This window comes from Oncorhynchus mykiss, chromosome 12 (genome assembly GCF_013265735.2).
Source record: "Oncorhynchus mykiss isolate Arlee chromosome 12, USDA_OmykA_1.1, whole genome shotgun sequence".
In the NCBI taxonomy this organism is placed as follows: Eukaryota; Metazoa; Chordata; class Actinopteri; order Salmoniformes; family Salmonidae; genus Oncorhynchus; species Oncorhynchus mykiss.
Genome location: NC_048576.1, coordinates 15,878,695 through 15,898,760, shown reverse-complemented (window position 1 = coordinate 15,898,760; position 20,066 = coordinate 15,878,695). Strand labels below are relative to the sequence as shown.

General features: G+C 41.1%; 1 protein-coding gene across 5 annotated transcripts in view; it reads left to right on the top strand.

Moving 5' to 3' along the window:
- The window catches only part of LOC110537052 (tyrosine-protein kinase Fer), a 40,837-nt gene extending 21,495 nt beyond the window's left edge, over nt 1-19,342 (top strand). For 3 of the 5 annotated variants that reach the window (XM_036937028.1, XM_021622770.2, XM_036937029.1), the window contains exons 6-19: nt 705-842; nt 950-1,069; nt 1,277-1,399; nt 2,262-2,451; nt 3,393-3,488; nt 4,174-4,380; nt 5,106-5,228; nt 6,738-6,794; nt 6,946-7,061; nt 7,778-7,872; nt 7,985-8,108; nt 16,205-16,359; nt 16,535-16,657; nt 17,489-19,342. In XM_036937028.1, coding sequence (XP_036792923.1) covers nt 705-842; nt 950-1,069; nt 1,277-1,399; nt 2,262-2,451; nt 3,393-3,488; nt 4,174-4,380; nt 5,106-5,228; nt 6,738-6,794; nt 6,946-7,061; nt 7,778-7,872; nt 7,985-8,108; nt 16,205-16,359; nt 16,535-16,657; nt 17,489-17,625 — 1,804 coding nt within the window. In that variant the 3' untranslated portion in view covers nt 17,626-19,342. Of the gene's footprint in view, nt 1-704; nt 843-949; nt 1,070-1,276; nt 1,400-2,261; nt 2,452-3,392; nt 3,489-4,173; nt 4,381-5,105; nt 5,229-6,737; nt 6,795-6,945; nt 7,062-7,777; nt 7,873-7,984; nt 8,109-16,204; nt 16,360-16,435; nt 16,658-17,488 lie in introns of those variants that run through there. The other 2 variants (XM_036937030.1, XM_036937031.1) reach the window with 2 other exon arrangements.
- The last annotated feature ends 724 nt before the right edge of the window (nt 19,343-20,066 follow it).

Below are 20,066 nucleotides of genomic sequence, written 5' to 3'. Positions count from 1 at the left end.
GAGTTTGAGAATATCTTGAAGGTTAAAGTAGATGAACAAGTAGATTGTGCTTTGTTTCGTTACGTCTCGACCCTTAGGTTGAACCCTGATGATGGTCTAAGGGTTGAAATGTTGAACACACTTGGGTGCGTATGCCACTGTGTGCAGTGTTCCTTCTCTGCAGTGTCCATCCCAGACGTCCAGCAGCACACTGCAGGTTATGAGTCATCAGATCTGTGACGCCCTAACAAGTCAGGCGACGTAAACATTCTTTGGAAATTGTAATACGTAAATTAATAACTATTTGCAAGGGTTCTTCTTGTTGTCGCATGGGATTAGATCCCAGCTGAGGCTTAATCCCATAATTTCATAGGGATCGTAGGATTACTAGGAGGCGGGGGCACACTCTTGTTCAGAATGTCCTGCTTAAGCTGTTTTTAATCACAACTTTTTAAAGTCTTAGACAGATGTTAACAGGAGAACAATTCGGAGTTCCTCCACTGAAATTATATTTCTGTTGAGTGAGAAATACAATGAGTTTTAGAATGACAACGTGTCTATCCCTGTTCATAAACTCTTAGAGCTGTCCATCTGTGTGATCCTCGAGTCACGCAAATGTGTGTTTTTAAACCTTTCATATACAGAGCATACGCTTACCTCAATTTTAACCTCGATTTATGCATTTAAAAAAATAAATAAATAAATCTGACTTCTGTCATTTTCAGGAAGGGGATTTTGGAGGAATACAGTGAAATCACCAGTCTCTTAACTGATGAAATAGTGAAAGTCCACAAAGAAATCCACACCTCCATCGACCAAATTGATCCTGTATCAGAGTATGAACACTTCATTGAGGTTCACAGGTAGGCTTTTAGTTCAAGGCCTTTGAAATGTTAACTTTTTATGCTTCAATAACAGTACTTTATTCAATTTCTAATTTTGGTTAACATGAAGTATCATCATCTTCCAGGTCTCCAGAAACCAAAGAACCAAATGTAGAATTTGATCTTTCACTGTTGGAGGAAACCGAGAATCTTCAAGCAAACGAGATCCTATGGAACAATTTGACTGCAGACAGTTTACAAGCGATGTGAGTAGAAAATGTATGATGGGAGGAGAGTATTGCCCTCATTAACCTTGTCTCGTTCTCTGACGTTTTGAAAAGGTGAGAGGAGGGTGCGAGGAATCCAGCCGTACAGCATCTCCTATTGACTAAGGATAGAGTTTGTGCCTCTGTTGGCTGACTGATTGTGTCAAAGGTCAGATACACTTTAATCCACTGTATCTCCTTCCCCAGGCTGAAATCCACATCAGATGAGCTGGGCCTCACTCAGCAGAGCCTACGCACCAAGGAGGATCTCATGCAAGACTTGGAAAACAAGCTTGATGAGTCCACCAAAACATGTGAAAAGAAGTCAGAGTACGTTGCTACCATAACAATACAGCTCTAATGATTATTTCATTCTCGATAAGCATCTCCCATAGCATGTGTTAGATGTTTTCCTCAATCTTATGGCTTTCAGTTGTACACGTGCCATTAAACAATAACAGAGACCGTTGTTTCTAAGAAGCCCGATTGGCCATGATCTAACTCTAGGAGCATGAATGATGTGAAGGTTCATTGAGGCGGACAGGGTACAATAGACAGAGCTATGTCTGTAGCACAGGGCTCAGCACAAATTTCAGGGTCTGCTGGATTATCCCCTGTAAAATACGATGATATTATCAGGCCTGTCCAGTCATCCCCATGTGAAGTCTCAGCTACAGGTGTGATTAAGGATGAGGACTGGTTGTATGGCCTAGGCTAGTTTTTATCCTGTCTGAAGTTCTCTTTTTCAAAACATTAATAAAGTGATGGTCATTTGATTAGGACAGTTGAGAAGTTGTTTTTTGTGCCTTTAGGTTTTATCCCTTCTGTGGCAAGTGTCACTTTTAAAAACGGACCTCTGCTTCCACAGCAATGTTTGTTGTGTGTTTGACTAAACTGTTTTGAGAAACAGCTCAGCGGTTCACTGTAGGCTATATATCCCTCTGGTGGAACGCAAACTAGAAAATCATTTTCCACATCCTTGTTCCGAGAGGTGGATTAAGTAGTTGTAATACTGTTTGATTTCAGACTAGTGCCAGAGCCTGACCTCTTTCTCTCTCTCTCTCTCTCTTTCCCTCTCTCTCAATCTCTCTATCTTTTCACTCTCTCACATTGTCTCTCTCCATCTCTCCGCTTCTCTCTCCCTGTCTCTCACACCACACTCATTCTCTCTTTCCATCTCTCCCTCCATCAGTGCAGTGCTGCTGCTCAGTCAGAAGCAGTCTCTGGAGGAGCTGAGGCAAACGGTCCAATTGTTACGCTGCACAGAAGCCAAGCTGGGCGCCCAGAAGGACCTGCTCGACCACAAGATGCAGGAGAACGAGGGCAAGGAGCCTCCCCCCATGGTTAACTACGAGGACGACGCGCGCTCCGTCAACTCCATGGTGAGTGAGTGGTTATTGTTGTGGAGTTGACCGTTGTTGGTTTTTGAATAGGAAGGACTTACTTGTCAAGTCGGAATCCAATCTGATATGTGATTGTGAACCATGGTGAAACGGAGGACATCAGTGTGGATTCAGGGATATTACTTCCTTTGTAATCAGAAGGAATGCAGCACTTTCCACTCAGACTGTCCTACTATGAACTCCTCTTTCTTTGTCTCTGACCTTTTCAGAGATACTGAATAGGGTTTGTTGATTAAAAATGTAGCTTGATGATTTTGTTAGCCCTAGATACTTTTGCGGCTGATATTTACTTCTATACACTTACACATACTGGTACTGTGTCAGTTTACTGCTTACTATTCATTGTATAGTTAAAGGCCAGAATGTTTTTGTCTTCTGCTGTCTCCATGAACATACTCATTCAGGCAAATCAGTTGTTTTTTAAATCTAAAGGACGCTGTTGTGCTGAATCTTTGAACTTTCATTAAAACTTTAAAAAAACTTTCATCAAATGTCACTGAAATGTCAATCTAAAAATAGATGTATCTCTGTGTCAGTTATGTTGCAGATGGTGTCGTTATAAACCAGCTCAGAAGAAAAACACTGATAAACGTTGCATACCAGTTTTCCACTGGTTCATTCATTTCAGTGAAATGGGAAACATGTTTCACCACCGTTTGAGATATTTGGCTTTGAATGGGGCAGTGTATGATTGTAAGATAAAAAGCATTTTGTTGACTGCAGTATGTGGTAGATGATATGGTGGTGCTGTTGAGCCTCCTTTCAACTCTAGCTCTCTCTGCAGAGAGTTGGATGAGCAGAGGAGGGCAGTGTAAGCACATTGTCATAGCTTTAAACCTCTATACACCATAGTATACTGTATTCGGCTTGCTCAACTGTTTATTCTCAACAGATTTTCAACCATATGTCTGTATTTTCAGGACAAAGGCAAAGACAGGACATCAAAGTTTGACACCTTACGTCATTCCTTAGCCGGCATCCTCCGCTCTCCCAAATCAGTCCTTGGCTCATCATCGGTAAGTTCTGAAGTCTGTTAAAAAAACAGGTTTTAAAAGTATTGTGTTCTTGTGTAGTGAGTGTGGAAACTATCCTGTGTGTTAGCAATTGATGTTCTTCATTAACACAGACCCCAAAACAAATCAGGGGAGAAAAATGGGTTTATTTGAGAAGGACAAATCAAGATGATATGCTGGGAGGTAGATGTTCAGTCTCCTCTGTCCGCAGCATTTCTCCACAGAACAAAGGAACAGGATGCCATTTATAACCCCTCACCCTAGCCTGGGGTTGACCAATCAGAAGTCCTTGCAGTACCACTGGGCCAATGGCCAAATAACCAGTATCCTGCTCCCAACTCAATGTACAGACCAATGACAACGTGGTACACGTAGCTCTGAGTTCAGGAGTGACATTCCACAGATTCTAAACAGCTGTTGAACTGAAACCCAACTCCTATTTACAATTCCCTATTGACCATTAATTCTAGTACTCTCATCCTCTGCGTTGTGTATTTATCTTCAAAATATTCTAATGTGTATCATACATATTGCATCCAAATTATGCCTGTTTGATCTGAGTGGAGTGACAGATCTTATAGCTCTCTTGACTAGCAATTGAACAGGAATTGATGATTGATCCCTAACTTTCATTTTCAAATCATCATCATATAATATCATGTCATATCATTCCATTGTGCGTATCCAGCAGTTTTTCGACGTGATCCCAACTAGTGAGAAGCCCCTGGGGGACCAGGAGTGGTACCACGGGGCCATCCCCAGGACCGAGGCCCAGGAGCTGCTCAAAGAGCAGGGAGACTTCCTGGTCCGGGAGAGCCATGGCAAGCCTGGCGAGTACGTCCTGTCTGTCTTCTCAGAGGGACAGCGGAGACACTTCATCATCCAGTTTGCAGACGTGAGTTCTACTTGTTCAGTTCTGAATAAACTAAAGGCGTTTCTTAGCCTGGTCCAATATTTGTTTGAGTCATGTTTGGCATGACAAGGAATTGACATGATGGCACAAACTGATCTGAGACCAGGCTAGGTGTTTGTCTCACTGCAGAGCCACTAGGTTTCAGCAGTAAACGAGACGAAATATAAAGGTGTAGTCAGGTATATTTGATGTGATGTGCGTCAGCCAATGGTTGCTTTGTGTCTGTTACTAAGACACAGAGACGAGAGATCACAGGCACCTTGGTGGAAACAGAAATTAATTGGCAAGGAATTGAGTTGAGTTTATTTTATTTTTACAGGGACAGTGCACATTAATCAACGTTTCAGTAAAAGTGCCGGTTTTAGCCAGCCGGCTAATTTTCAACCGCAGTCCCTGGGCAGGTTATTAAAAACAATTACAATATAGATAATAGCAACATAGGACAAGTAAGACGTAGCATACAGACAGAGCAACATAGGACAAGCAAGTCGTAGCATACAGACAGAGCAACATAGAACAAAAAGCAGCAAGACAAAATTCATAAATTCTATGGTTGATGCCTTTTTAATTTAATTTGTTCAGATGACGGCTAATAGTAATTGCTTGTAAAGTTGTTTCCGTAACACAAAAGATGATGATTCGAAAAGCTTCCAACTCAACTTTGTAATGAATCAATCCCATGCTCTCTGCCTCCTCTTTGTCCACAGAACCAGTATCGTTTTGAAGGCACTGGCTTCCCGACCATTCCTCAGTTAATTGAACACCATTACACTTCAAAGCAAGTTATTACCAAGAAGTCTGGGGTGGTGCTTTTAAACCCAGTCATCAAGGTAAAACATATTTCCTCTCCTATCTTTGTTCATACACCCTGTGATTCAGATCTAAAGTCAATGAGTGGTCTCACAACAGGGGTGGGAATGTAATTATTGCCAAAGCCATCAAGCTGTCATGGAGGCCTTTAATCACACTGTGAAACTCATCAATATGCTTAGGTTGTACATTATCTTGTGGTGTTTGTGGCAGGAAGCTAATAGATGGCCAGGAATAAGCCCTTTTGACATCAACTAAATATTGTAGTTTGAATCAGTGAAGTGCTGTGATCACAGTTGAACAACTTTTTGTTGGAAGTTCTAACTACACTCTTCTTTTTTTTCTTTTTTTAAATCAAACATTAAAAAAAATCTCAAATGTATTAGAATAGAGCTTCTCAGACAGTTACAATACCAGTTACAATACCAGTTACAATACCAGGTTGTTCTCTTTGGAAGGACAGTGATCATTCTGTGCTCCAGAAGACACCTTGCTATTTTACCCATTGACGATGGTAGTGATGGGGGAAAAATATGTACAGTAAAATATCCGATTTATTATTTTTGACAACCTGTATCGTTTTGACAATATCACAATATAATTTTTGCGCTAGTTGGCTGTACCTGCACCAGAACTCCAGTATGTTCTCCATATTCTTTTTAAATAAGGATCCAATTTGCTTTCAACACTTTTTTTCCCATTACTGATCAAAACTTGTTTTCTCATGGCTCTCATCCCTCAGCAGCAGACATATGGTGAGTGATGTGATTGGTACGTCGAATCGCAATAAAATCACAGTATTGTATCGCAATACATATCGCATCGGCACCGAAGTGTCTTGATAATATCGTATCGTGAGGCCCCCTGCCTAATTGACAGTATTAACTCCTGGTTTCCAGACCTGTATGGTGTTTTTCAGGACACATTTCTCATGTATAATAGTGCAAATGTCTTTTTAATATCCGCTCTGTGTTGCAAGAATAGGCCAACACTGTCAATAGCCAGGTTTAATCATAGAGAAGACCTCGAGTCCTCCTCAGCTAGCCCGCTGGTGATGAACATAATGGTGTTTTAATTGCCTCAGCCATCACCAACACGGGGCTAATGGTTGTTGTCATTACTACTGTAATGGATCTGCTGAAGCCTAGGAATAATACGTGTTTTTAAATGGTCTTTCTTCAAGCACTTCATGGCAAAGCGGTGAAATTTGACCATTAGGCACCACCTCACTCTTGGAAGAATGCGATTTGGATTTGATCATTGTGTTATTGGATGAGACATTGGAATGTTATGTTGAGCTGGGCCAAAGATGGAAAGGCTTCTCTGATGTTTTTGAGGCACCAAGGTTTTTTGTGGTTAATTTTTTTTTTTTTGTAATTGTGCCTCAGATTATAGTAATTCTGAATATAAAGTAGTCGGTCGGTGCTCCAATGTTACACAGTAGCTTTTGTATGGATTTCATTGTACTGTTTGTGGATGTTCTGTGTCTTGTGTTTACAATTGCCTATGTTTTGTTCTATCTTTTGTAGGATAAAAAATGGATACTCAACCATGAGGATGTTACTCTTGGAGAGCTTCTTGGCAAAGTGAGTGATTTTAGATATCCTTTTCATTTTCACCACATCTGTAGGACAGATATTATCTTGGATTAGTTTTGACATTCATCATCATTGATGTCAATATATGTTTGATTAAACCAACTTCTGTTACTGTATCTCTGTTTTTCTTTGTTCTTAGGGCAACTTTGGTGAGGTATTCAAAGGAACATTGCGGGACAAGACTCCTGTGGCAGTCAAAACATGTAAAGAGGATCTTCCACAGGAGCTGAAGATTAAGTTCCTATCAGAAGCCAGGTTAGACGACAAAATCACAGTTTTATTTGTCACATGCGCCGAATGTCCTAGTTCATGTCAAGCCAGGTGAGAGGATCACATGTCCCAGTTCCTATCAGAAGATGAAAATGTCTGCTGTCAATCAATTGCAGGTCCCATCGAGTACCTTGAAACGTCTGTTCACTCATCTCAGCAGCACACCAGCCTGCATACCACTGCTGGCTTGCTTCTAAAGCTAAGCAGGGTTGGTCCTGGTCAGTCCCTGGATGGGAGACCAGATGCTGCTGGAAGTGGTGTCCTCTGGTCTAAAAAAAAATATCCCAATGCCCCAGGGCAGTGATTGGGGACACTACCCTGTGTAGGGTGCCGTCTTTGATGGGACGTTAAACAGGTGTCCTGACTCTCTGAGGTCATTAAAGATTCCATGGCACTTATCATAAGAGTAGGGGTGTTCACCCCGGTGTCCTGGCTAAATTCCCAATCTGACCCTCAAACCATCACGGTCACCTAATAATCCCCAGTTTACAATTGGCTCATTCACCCCCTCCTCTCCCCTGTAACTATTCCCCAGATTGTTGCTGTAAATGAGAACGTGTTCTCAGTCAATTTACCTGGTAAAATAACGGATAAATAAAAATAAAATCAAACATTATTTCACTTCACACGCTTTTAATCTGGTGTTTAGAGATTTGACAGGTATGTAATTATCTCATACTGGTACTTTCTTGTTTCTTCAGGATCCTCAAGCAATATGACCACGCAAACATTGTGAAGCTGATAGGCGTCTGCACACAACGACAACCTATTTACATTGTGATGGAGCTAGTCTCAGGTAAGTCCAGTAGCATAACTTTTTAGGACTCGTTATTAGTGTGCAATTTCCAAAGTAAATTGTGTTTACAACACTTACAAATGTGAATATACATTTTATATCCTATTTGAAGGAGGGGACTTCTTGTCGTTTTTACGGAAGAAGAAAGAAGACCTGAAGATCAAACAGCTGGTGAAGTTTTCTTTAGATGCTGCTGCAGGAATGGCTTACCTCGAGCTCAAAAACTGTATCCACAGGTATGGAGATCTTCGCCTGTTTTAGCGTTGTCAACATCAATCTGGAATATTGTATGTTTATTATTCTCCATAGAGTATTCCAACTAGGGATAGGCGACATTCGTTCAAATTTGTGATGGTATTTTATATTTTTGAATATTAAAAGTTCTAAATATACTTGAAGTAGTTTATAACCCTAGGGTGGCAACACAGCAATTGTAAGTGATTTCAATGGGGCTTTCTTCATTCTCCATATACAGTTCAATCCAACTTTAAACAAAAATAATTTTCAGTGTTTTCATCCATTTCTGCATTTCCTGCACTTTTGTTATAATTTCCACACGTTGCCACGCAAGTGTAACGGATGTGAAACGGCTAGCTTAGTTAGCGGTGGTGCGCGCTAAATAGCGTTTCAATCGGTGACGTCACCGATTGAAACGCTATTTAGCGCGCACCACCGCTAACTAAGCTAGCCGTTTCACATCCGTTAGGCATGAAATGGGCAAAAATCTAGGCCTAGTTAGTTTTATAGTTGGAATATAGTGGGCAGCACCTTGAATACGTTGTTGTTTGACATGAGAACGAATTAATAAACCAGGGATTAATTATTGAGAGGGAAGGAACCAAAGTGTTTCCAGGGGACTTTCTGTCCTCATGAGGACTCCAGGGGACTTTCTGTCCTAACATATTCATGCTTCGCTTATAGAGAGAAATAGTAATGGCATCTTTTTGTAGGCCCTAACTCAACCATGGCTCGTTGGTCAAAGCCTATGGGGAAATTAATGGAGTTTTTGGAAGGTTTTTGAATAAATAGGGGTGTGAACGCTAAAACGTTTAAACAAAGTTGGGATCCTTAGTGTTAAGAAAAATCCCTAACTGAAAACAATGTTGTTTTTTCTTCACTTAATTAAAATCACAGTTCAGTTATCACAAAACATTATTTTATTGTTATAGCCAATAGGCTATAAAGACCTGGGGAAGTTGTGTAATTCAAATTAAACCAGAGAGGAAGAGACTACTTGTATGTATTTGCAAGGCATGTAGTAAAACAAGACGTTGCGAGATGCAGATTACCAAAACATATGAGTACGCTTCTGCCTTCTTCTGCCTCTCTCCTTTACTCTGGCTTGCCTGCTCTGTCTCTTCACTAAGGCTGCAAGTGTGTGTTCAGTCTAGCGGTCATACATATTTAATAGGACTGTTATTCTGCATTGTAAATTGATGTGGAATTTTTCGAAGAGTCAGCTGAATGTGTTATCGTGTTAAAGAAAAACCCGATGTTAGAAATTGCAATTTAAACGTTAAGCAAAATTGTCCCTTTGTCACACCTCTAGTGGTAAACACAGGCTTATGAGATATACATTTTGTTCTATGAGTTCATCTTCATCAGCTAATGTCAATTTATGTGAATTTTGAAGCATTTATGTTCTCAAAAAAGCACACCAATGCTTCATAATTCATAAATGTCATGTTAACTGACTGATATTATCTCATAGAACAAAAGGTATAAGAACTCCTAATCCTGTGTTAACCTCAGACCTTATTCTTCAGACCTATTCTTTGCCCATAGGGATGGCTGAATGAACCAGAAGAAACTTATTTCCGGGTTTTTGGACTAAAAGCTGGCGAACTCTATTCCTCTCTGATTTAGACGATGCCGGTGCACAAACAACATGCTTGTCTAGACCTACACCAGCACTGGTACCAAAGTTTGATAACTAAACCAAGATAGACCACAGCCCGTTGTTTCAAATGGGAACACATGAGTCATAGTGGGCAGAACAAGCAAGGAGCTGGGCAGAACCAAGCACGAACTTGCAAGATCCGATTGGCTCAGCGTAGCAAACATTTGCATATTTATTTTAGGGAACGCCTACTCTGAAGAACGCGTGTGCAACTCAATTAGCCATGCACTCCTTCTAAACTTTAGCAAAGGGTAAAGTTGACAACTTAGTCCACTCTGTTCGTAACAGATTCTAGTTTTGGGAACAGAACTGTGTTGAGATCAAATGTTTAATCGAAATCCATCTTGGTCCAGCTTCTGCCACTGCCTGACACTTGGCTTCGTGGAAACGCTAAGCGGATACATACACATCCGGTGAAATATCTGTCTACCATGCTATATTAGCTAGCTACGTTTGCTGAAGTACATTTAGCAAGCTAGCTAGCAAGCCAGCTAATGAACAATTAGCATTAGTGGCTAACACAATTGATTTTATCCACAAGGCACAACTTGCTAAGAAAAGACAAACTAGCAGACGGTAGTTTGCAGACAGTAAGGTACACAAACTAATAATGTAACTATAGAAAGCTTGTGGAAATCAGCACTGTTGTCACCAATCTGAACATGCAGAGTGAATGGTAAGAAAGAGCTCGTGACTCCATGGTTGAGCAACCACATGCTCTCCCTGAGTGACGGGGCAGGGCTTGGTGTGGGAAGCAGGAGCACGGGTAGAAGAGAAGACTCAAGTAGCAAACGGAGTAAAATATTAAAACGGACATTACACATGGCAAGAGTTGCATATCACATTTAACAAATTAAACACTGAAATACCCTTATAGATGGTAAAGTAAAAGCCTAAACCAGTCCATGCATTAAGACTGGTATGTAGTAAAATACGATATACAGCCCTAATTCCAACAAATAGCCCTATCTGTCTATTGTTCAAGAGATTGCTCATGCTTTGAATAGAATTTCAGTTAAGTTCTTATTTTTACTTCTATATATGATACTCGACTTCATACATGAAACTGTTCTTAACCTAGCATGAAGTCTACTAGGCTGGTCATTTTTTTTTTTTTTTTTTCACCTTTATTTAACCAGGTAGGCAAGTTGAGAACAAGTTCTCATTTACAATTGCGACCTGGCCAAGATAAAGCAAAGCAGTTCGACACATACGACACAGAGTTACACATGGAGTAATCAAACATACAGTCAATAATACAGTGGAAACAAGTCTATATACGATGTGAGCAAATGAGGTGAGGTGAGATAAGGGAGGTAAAGGGGAAAAAGGCCATGGTGGCAAAGTAAATACAATATAGCAAGTAAAACACTGGAATGGTAGATTTGCAGTGGAAGAATGTGCAAAGTAGAAATAAAAATAATGGGGTGCAAAGGAGCAAAATAAATAAAATGGGGAAGAGGTAGTTGTTAGGGCTAAATTATAGATGGGCTATGTACAGGTGCAGTAATCTGTGAGCTGCTCTGACAGCTGGTGCTTAAAGCTAGTGAGGGAGATAAGTGTTTCCAGTTTCAGAGATTTTTGTAGTTCGTTCCAGTCATTGGCAGCAGAGAACTGGAAGGAGAGGCGGCCAAAGAAAGAATTGGTTTTGGGGGTGACCAGAGAGATATACCTGCTGGTATATCACCCACCTGAGTTTACAGTCTAACCAGACACCTAGGTTTTTGTAGTTGTCCACGTATTCTAAGTCAGAACCGTCCAGAGTAGTGATGTTGGACAGGAGGGCAGGTGCAGGCAGCGATCGGTTGAAGAGCATGCATTTAGTTTTACTTGTATTTAAGAGCAATTGGAGCTTGCCTGGAAGGTTGTTAACACAGTGTCCAAAGAAGGGCCAGAAATATACAGAATGGTGTCGTCTGCGTAGAGGTGGATCAGAGACTCATCAGCAGCAAGAGCGACATCATTTATGTATACAGAGAAGAGAGTCGGTCCAAGAATTGAACCCTGTGGCACCCCCATAGAGACTGCCAGAGGTCCGGACAACAGACCCTCCGATTTGACACACTGAACTCTACCAGAGAAGTAGTTGGTGAACCAGGCGAGGCAATCATTTGAGAAACCAAGGCTGTCGAGTCTGCCGATGAGGATGTGGTGATTGACAGAGTCAAAAGCCTTGGCCAGATCAATGAATACAACACATCTGCCACGCTGATCCTCAACACCGGGGGCCCCTTAGGGGTGCGTGCTCAGTCCTCTCCTGTTTACCCATGACTGCATGGCCAAGCACGACTCCAACACCATCATTTAAGTTTACCGATGACACAACAGTAGGCCTGATCACCGACAAAGATGAGACGGCCTGAAGGGAGGAGGTCAGATACCTGGCAGTCTGGTGCCAGGATAACAACCGCTCCCTCAACGTGATCAAGACAAAGGAGATGATTGTGAACTACAGGAAAAGGAGGACCAAGCACGCACCCATTCTCATCAACAGGGCTGTAGTGGAGCAGGTTGAGAGCTTCAAGTTCCTTGGTGTCCACATCACCAACAAACTAGAATGGTCCAAACACACCAAGACAGTTGTGAAGAGGGCACGACAACTCCTATTCCCCCTCAGGAGACTGAAAAGATTTGGCATGGGTCCTCAGATCCACAAAAGGTTCTACAGCTGCGCCATTGAGAGCATCCTGACTGGTTGCATCACTGCCTGGTATGGCAACTGCTCGGCCTCCGACCGCAAGGCACTACAGAGGGTAGTGACTTCGGCCCAGTACATCACTGGGTCCAAGCTTCCTGCCATCCAGGACCTTTATACCAGGCGGTGTCAGAGGAAGGCCCTAAAAATTGTCAAAAACTCCAGCCACCCTAGTCAGACTGTTCTCTCTGCTACTGCACGGCAAGCGGTACCGGAGCGCCAAGTGTCTAGATCCAAAAGGCTTCTTAACAGCTTCTACCACCAAGCCATAAGACTCTTAAACATCCAATCAAATGGCAACCCGGACAATTTGCATTGTCCCCCCACCCCCATTTTATGCTGCTGCTACTCTCTGTTTATTATCTATGCATTTTGTCACTTTACCTCTACCTACATGTACATCTTACCTCAATTCCCTTGACTGCCCCCGCACATTGACTCTGTACCGGTACCCCCTGTATATAGCCTCGCTACTGTTATTTTTTTATTGCTCTTTAATATATATATATATATATCTATCTATCTATCTACAGTGCCTTGCGAAAGTATTCGGCCCCCTTGAACTTTGCGACCTTTTGCCACATTTCAGGCTTCAAACATAAAGATATAAAACTGTCTTTTTTTGTGAAGAATCAACAACAAAGTGGGACACAATCATGAAGTGGAACGACATTTATTGGATATTTCAAACTTTTTTAACAAATCAAAAACTGAAAAATTGGGCGTGCAAAATTATTCAGCCCCCTTAAGTTAATACTTTGTAGCGCCACCTTTTGCTGCGATTACAGCTGTAAGTTGCTTGGGGTATGTCTCTATCAGTTTTGCACATCGAGAGACTGACATTTTTTCCCATTCCTCCTTGCAAAACAGCTCGAGCTCAGTGAAGTTGGATGGAGAGCATTTGTGAACAGCAGTTTTCAGTTCTTTCCACAGATTCTCAATTGGATTCAGGTCTGGACTTTGACTTGGCCATTCTAACACCTGGATATGTTTATTTTTGAACCATTCCATTGTAGATTTTGCATTATGTTTTGGATCATTGTCTTGTTGGAAGACAAATCTCCGTCCCAGTCTCAGGTCTTTTGCAGACTCCATCAGGTTTTCTTCCAGAATGGTCCTGTATTTGGCTCCATCCATCTTCCCATCAATTTTAACCATCTTCCCTGTCCCTGCTGAAGAAAAGCAGGCCCAAACCATGATGCTGCCACCACCATGTTTGACAGTGGGGATGGTGTGTTCAGCTGTGTTGCTTTTACGCCAAACATAACGTTTTGCATTGTTGCCAAAAAGTTCAATTTTGGTTTCATCTGACCAGAGCACCTTCTTCCACATGTTTGGTGTGTCTTCCAGGTGGCTTGTGGCAAACTTTAAACAACACTTTTTATGGATATCTTTAAGAAATGGCTTTCTTGCCACTCTTCCATAAAGGCCAGATTTGTGCAATATACGACTGATTGTTGTCCTATGGACAGAGTCTCCCACCTCAGCTGTAGATCTCTGCAGTTCATCCAGAGTGATCATGGGCCTCTTGGCTGCATCTCTGATCAGTCTTCTCCTTGTATGAGCTGAAAGTTTAGAGGGACGGCCAGGTCTTGGTAGATTTGCAGTGGTCTGATACTCCTTCCATTTCAATATTATCGCTTGCACAGTGCTCCTTGGGATGTTTAAAGCTTGGGAAATCTTTTTGTATCCAAATCCGTCTTTAAACTTATTCACAACAGTATCTCGGACCTGCCTGGTGTGTTCCTTGTTCTTCATGATGCTCTCTGCGCTTTTAACGGACCTCTGAGACTATCACAGTGCAGGTGCATTTAAACGGAGACTTGATTACACACAGGTGGATTGTATTTATCATCATTAGTCATTTAGGTTAACATTGGATCATTCAGAGATTCTCACTGAACTTCTGGAGAGAGTTTGCTGCACTGAAAGTAAAGGGTCTGAATAATTTTGCACGCCCAATTTTTCAGTTTTTGATTTGTTAAAAAAGTTTGAAATATCCAATAAATGTCGTTCCACTTCATGATTGTGTCCCACTTGTTGTTTATTCTTCACAAAAAAATACAGTTTTATATCTTTATGTTTGAAGCCTGAAATGTGGCAAAAGGTCACAAAGTTCAAGGGGGGCGAATACTTTCGCAAGGCACTGTATATATATCAAAAAATATATATTATTCAGTTTATTTTAGTAAATCATTAAGTTTTATTTTTTCTTAAGTGCATTGTTGGTTAGGGACTTGTAAGTAAGCATTTCACTGTAAGGTCTACACCTGTTGTATGTGACAAATAAAATTAGATTTGATTTACAAATCTAACTGAATTTAAACCCCATGAAATGTCTTCCCCTCTGTAATGCCAGTAGGCCCCCTAAAGTAAGATATGTGAGAGGACAACATGTATCTCTCTCTGCTTAATGCAGTTTACAACACTGTCACCTTTGATGGTAACACACCAAGCCCTGAGCCATATCGCTCTATCCTGGCCAATTTGAGATTGTGTTTTCAGGTCAAAACTAGTTTCTCCAGCAATCCAGACAGTTGCAAGAAGAGAGAGAGAGAGGTGCTGCAGCTGCTGCTGCAATCAGTCTTACATTTATCTCAGCACAGCGGGGCTATCAAATCATCTCCGGTGCATTGCTCTTACTTATCTCACCGGGGCCAGTCTCCCTGAGTGACAGCCTAATTTAGCCCAACTCTGTGGCTCGGTGCCGGCAGTCAGCAGAAATGACAGGAGAAGCGCTTTGAAAAATACAGGCGTAGCTGTAGGCCTCTTCTCACAGAGGGGCTGCAGATGAGGGCTATGAAATTGAAATGGGAGGGATGCAGGGCGCAATCTGTCCTGCGAGTGTGTACACATGGACGTCGCACCCACGCATATACATTTTCACATACTTACACACAACCCTGTAGTGTACACACACACACACATTGTACCGGGTCATCCCAGCCACCTGCAGCAGGGCCAACCAAATCTGGTGGATGACTTTTCTCTCTGCAAAGTAGAAATGTTCACATGATCAGATTACAGACAGTATGGTGACCTTAACATGGACAGTGGTAGTGGAGCTCCCCATCTGTTACAAATGTGGTTGGTTTTAGGTGTCCTGATTGCCTACTATTTCAGTCATTTATTTCATGGCATATTGCTAATATGAAAATGTTAATGTCCATGATGAGTATTCCTGTCGGCCAATATGGCTAGCATCTGTCATAAACAGTCTCTCTCTCTACCACTAAATTTAACTCTACCTACATCTACATATTACCTCAATTACCTCGACTAACCGGTGCCCCCGCACATTGACTCCCTACCGGTACCCCCTGTATATAGCCTCGCTATTGTTATTTTACTGCTGCTCTTGAATTATTTGTAACTTGTATTTTTTACTTAACACTTATTTTTCTTAAAACTGCGTTGTTGGTTAAAGGCATGTAAGTAAACATTTCACTGTGAGGTCTACACATTTGTATTCGGCGCATTCACAAGTAAACATTTGTTGGAGGAGGATGGAGGGAGAGTGGAAGTGGAATTATATTATTATTATTGGGGCGGCAGGGTAGCCTAGTGGTTAGAGCGTTGGACTAGTAACCGAAAGGTTGCAAGTTCAAACCCCCGAGCTGACAAGGTACAAACTGTCGTTCTTCCGCTGAACAGGCAGTTCCTAGGCCGTCATTGAAAATAAGAATTAGTTCTTAACTGACTTGCCTGGTTAAATAAATAAATCCCTCTCCCTTTAGGGATCTGGCGGCTAGGAATTGTCTGGTGGGAGAGAGCAACCTGCTGAAGATCAGCGACTTTGGGATGTCAAGACAAGAGGACGATGGGATCTACTCGTCGTCTGGCCTCAAACAGATCCCCATCAAGTGGACGGCTCCAGAGGCTTTGAATTATGGTAAACTTTCTTTTTCACCAATTTCTTTATCAAAGGTTAACAGAAATAACTCAATAACAATGTTCTTGATTTGTAGCTCTGCAGGAGGTATGATCAATTCTTCTTGATAACACAGCATTTCTTCTTCAATACTTGATGGCTGAGACAGTGGGGTTGTGTTTGGTCGTTGTTCCAGGGAGATACAGCTCGGAGAGTGATGTGTGGAGTTTTGGCATCCTCCTATGGGAAACGTTTAGTCTAGGAGTGTGTCCTTACCCAGGGATGACCAACCAGCAGGCCAGAGAGCAAGTGGAGAAAGGTAAGAAGACATCCCTCCAAGGATTCAGTGTTGTGTTGATCTCCCTAATTTGCCAGAATATCTCTATTAGCCTGGTAGCCGGATCTGTTTGTGCTTTAGCCAACTCCTCTGTTGCTTATTGTCAGGCCAGTAGACAGAGGTGTCTGTTCTCCAGTATTTTTTTTTACCTCTTGACAAGATAATTCATAAGTGAACCCTCCCTCAGTCATCAACAGATTGTACCTTACGATTTTTCCTGTTGTGAGGGTCTTGCTAATGATATAAGACGGCACAACGCTACACAGCCAAAATTTGTGGATTATGCTATTTCAGCCACACCCGTTGCTGACAGGTGTATCAAATTGAGCACACAGCCATGCAATCTCCATAGACAGACATTGACAGTCGAATGGCCTTACTGAGGAGCTCACCTTTGCAACATGTCAGTTTGTAAATTTTCTGCCCTGCTAGAGCTGCCCTAGTCAACTGTAAGTGCTGTTATTGTGAAGTGGAAACAGAACGGGATCACCTAGCGCGTAAAAATCGTCTGTCCTCGGTTGCAACACTCACTACCGAGTTCCAAACTGCCTGTGGAAGTAACGTCAGCACAAGAACTGTTCGTCTGGATGAGAGAACTCAAAGGATTACTTTAAGGGGGTTGTCTGTCTGTCTGTTCTTTTGCATTGGAGTTGGCCCTATAGAGACAATTACTTGAACTACAAGAAGTCATGAAGAGAACTGCGTTGGATGGTCATTTTTTTCTCTAAACTTATACCCCTGAATATACTGCCTCGATCCATCCTAGGAAATTAAATGTCATTTTCCCTCTGTCTGTCTTTCCCCCCATCTTAGATTACAGAATGTCCTGTCCAACAAAGTGCCCTGAGGAGATTTACAAAGTCATGCAGAAGTGCTGGGAGTACAAACCTGAAAATCGGCCAAAGTTTGCCGACCTTCAGAAAGAACTGGCCTCGATCAAGAAGAAATAGCAACCTGGTAGGGGAAGGTGGACCAGGTCATGACCCCCTTACAACCTGAGAGAAACACCACAGAACGTTACAGCCTTGATGCTACTTGTCGTGATTGTACTCACGGTGTATACTTTGTCACAAAATCACTGTGTTATTTGCCTAGGCAACTGTTTTGAGCCATTATCAAGGAGAGAGATCTCTGCTTAGCTTGGATCATTGTCAAAATATGACAGTATTATTATTTTTTAAACCTGGTGTTCCTTTATTTCTGTTCCTTTCTCTTACTGAACCTCTGCAACTAAAGGTGTTTTGAGACATAACCACACAAACATGTGTACAATAGATACAATTCATCATGCTCCATTGCACATATGACTTCTGTCGTTTTGCTATTGGTCATCACTCGGGCATAGCCACGATAATGAGAAATGTCACAATTTCTAGTTTTTTTTAGGGCCCTGAGTTTGGTCCTGTTAAGGTTAGATGAGTAATATGACTTGAAAATGCCAAGGAGTCTGGCGCTCCGTAGAGACAGATGGGGTTTGAGAACCAGTTCCTACCCAAGGACGTAACAGTTTATACCTAAGGGTATAGTGTCCTGTTTTTGTCCCGAGCTTGACTTTTCCACATTCAGCAAGACCTATTTTCTTCTTCCTCTAAAGTCTTATTGTGATGTGACAGTTTGATTTGAGATCTGTCAATCATTTCTGTCCAAAGATTTCCTAAAGTATTCTCTTCATGCCCGCTATTTAATGTAGAAAACCTTTGAGTTTAACATACAAGGATAAGTGCAATTTGTGACACCCTTTTCCTATAATTGTTTGGGCTTTGTGATGTAGAAATATTGCAGTAAGGCCATTTATTTAGAATTAATATAATTTTACTTATAATTCTTAAATGTTTCAGACCCTCCAGAATGCTGACTATTTTCTACATTTTAGTCTCTGTTACAAGCTCAATACTCATAATTTGACAATTAGAATGTACCATAACTTTACTATCTGACTTGAAATGTGAATTTAGCATTTTCTGTCAAAAACAGTCTAAAACAGTTTAAGGAGCTCCATTTTTCATGCATTCATTTTTGTGGTATTTTTTTACTTCAATTTTTGTTAAATAAAACTACTGTTCTAAATTGTTGATAGACAATTGAACAGTGATTAGCAATGAACAGTGAACTTGTTTTCATTAAGTATACTTAGGGCCAGGAGTTGTATCTGACCATGCGACATGACCAAGAGAGAACTCTGGGGCCTAGTCTATACCTATGGTCTACAGTTTTCCTGGCAAGGTAATTCTCCGTTCCCTAATATAGTATATTCGCTATTCCAGCCACTCCTGTATGATGTCATTTCTCTGAGGGTGCCATGTTGTTTCTATGTCAACCAAGCTCCTTGCCATTTGTGCTGACAGCCCAAGCGTGTCTTCAAAAGCATCTTCTGTGAAGTAACACGTCACATCCATCCATCAGTTTCACTCCTATTAGAATGATGGAACTCTTGTCTTTCAAAAAACATTCCCCCTGTATTTTGTAAATACTTGTAGATGCTATAACTTTTATTTTATGCAAATGTAGGTCACATTTTGTGTGTATCTCTATTGGAAGTGTTTCTTCCAATGATGTATTCGATAAAGAAAACATTGTCTGTTTTGCTTCTGAATCTGCATGGATTGTTTGTACATTTTTAGTATATGTATAAAAGATTTTTGGAAAAATCCTCTTTCCTATCTATTATACAATGTCTCCTGCTCATCTATCCTGTATCCTCATCTTACTGTGTCACAAATTACACCCTATATAGTGCACTAATATGCCAAAGGTAGTGCACTAATATGGCGAATAGGGTGTCATTTGAGACAGACTTTGGTTCATTGACAGGAGTAACAGTTTTTTTCTTAATTTCTCCAGTCAAATTACCTCCTGATATTTAAAATGTTTTGTATTCCAGACAACCTAGCAAGAGAAAGATGTAGAATGAATAGGCGAAGGGAGCTTACATCTTAACTACTGGTTGATGAGCACAAGATATTTCTGTTTAACACTTTTTTCAGTAACTCTTATTTATTTGAGACACTTAAATAGTATCATGAGTATTTTATATTAATTTGTCTCCTGTTAGTGCATTAAAATATTTGCCAGTATTTTCTTTTTATAGAATTTGTTCTATAGTTTAAAAAAATATATATTTGTATTCTTCTCATGCAAAGTGACCAAGTCTAGATTTCTCCATGAGTAGTTGAAAAATAATGCTCTACATTACTGGCCAATATATGATACAGACCATTATTACACTTGTGTTGAATGGAATTGTCTTTCAGTTTGTCACTCATTTGTTTTTGAGTGAAAGTGTATTTAAGCTTCACAATTCAATGTGAAAGTATTGTGCTGCATTAACATTAGCATTCTGGTATGTACTCCAAGGCCAGCTTCACAGCATTTCAAGGTGCAGTCGCTTCAA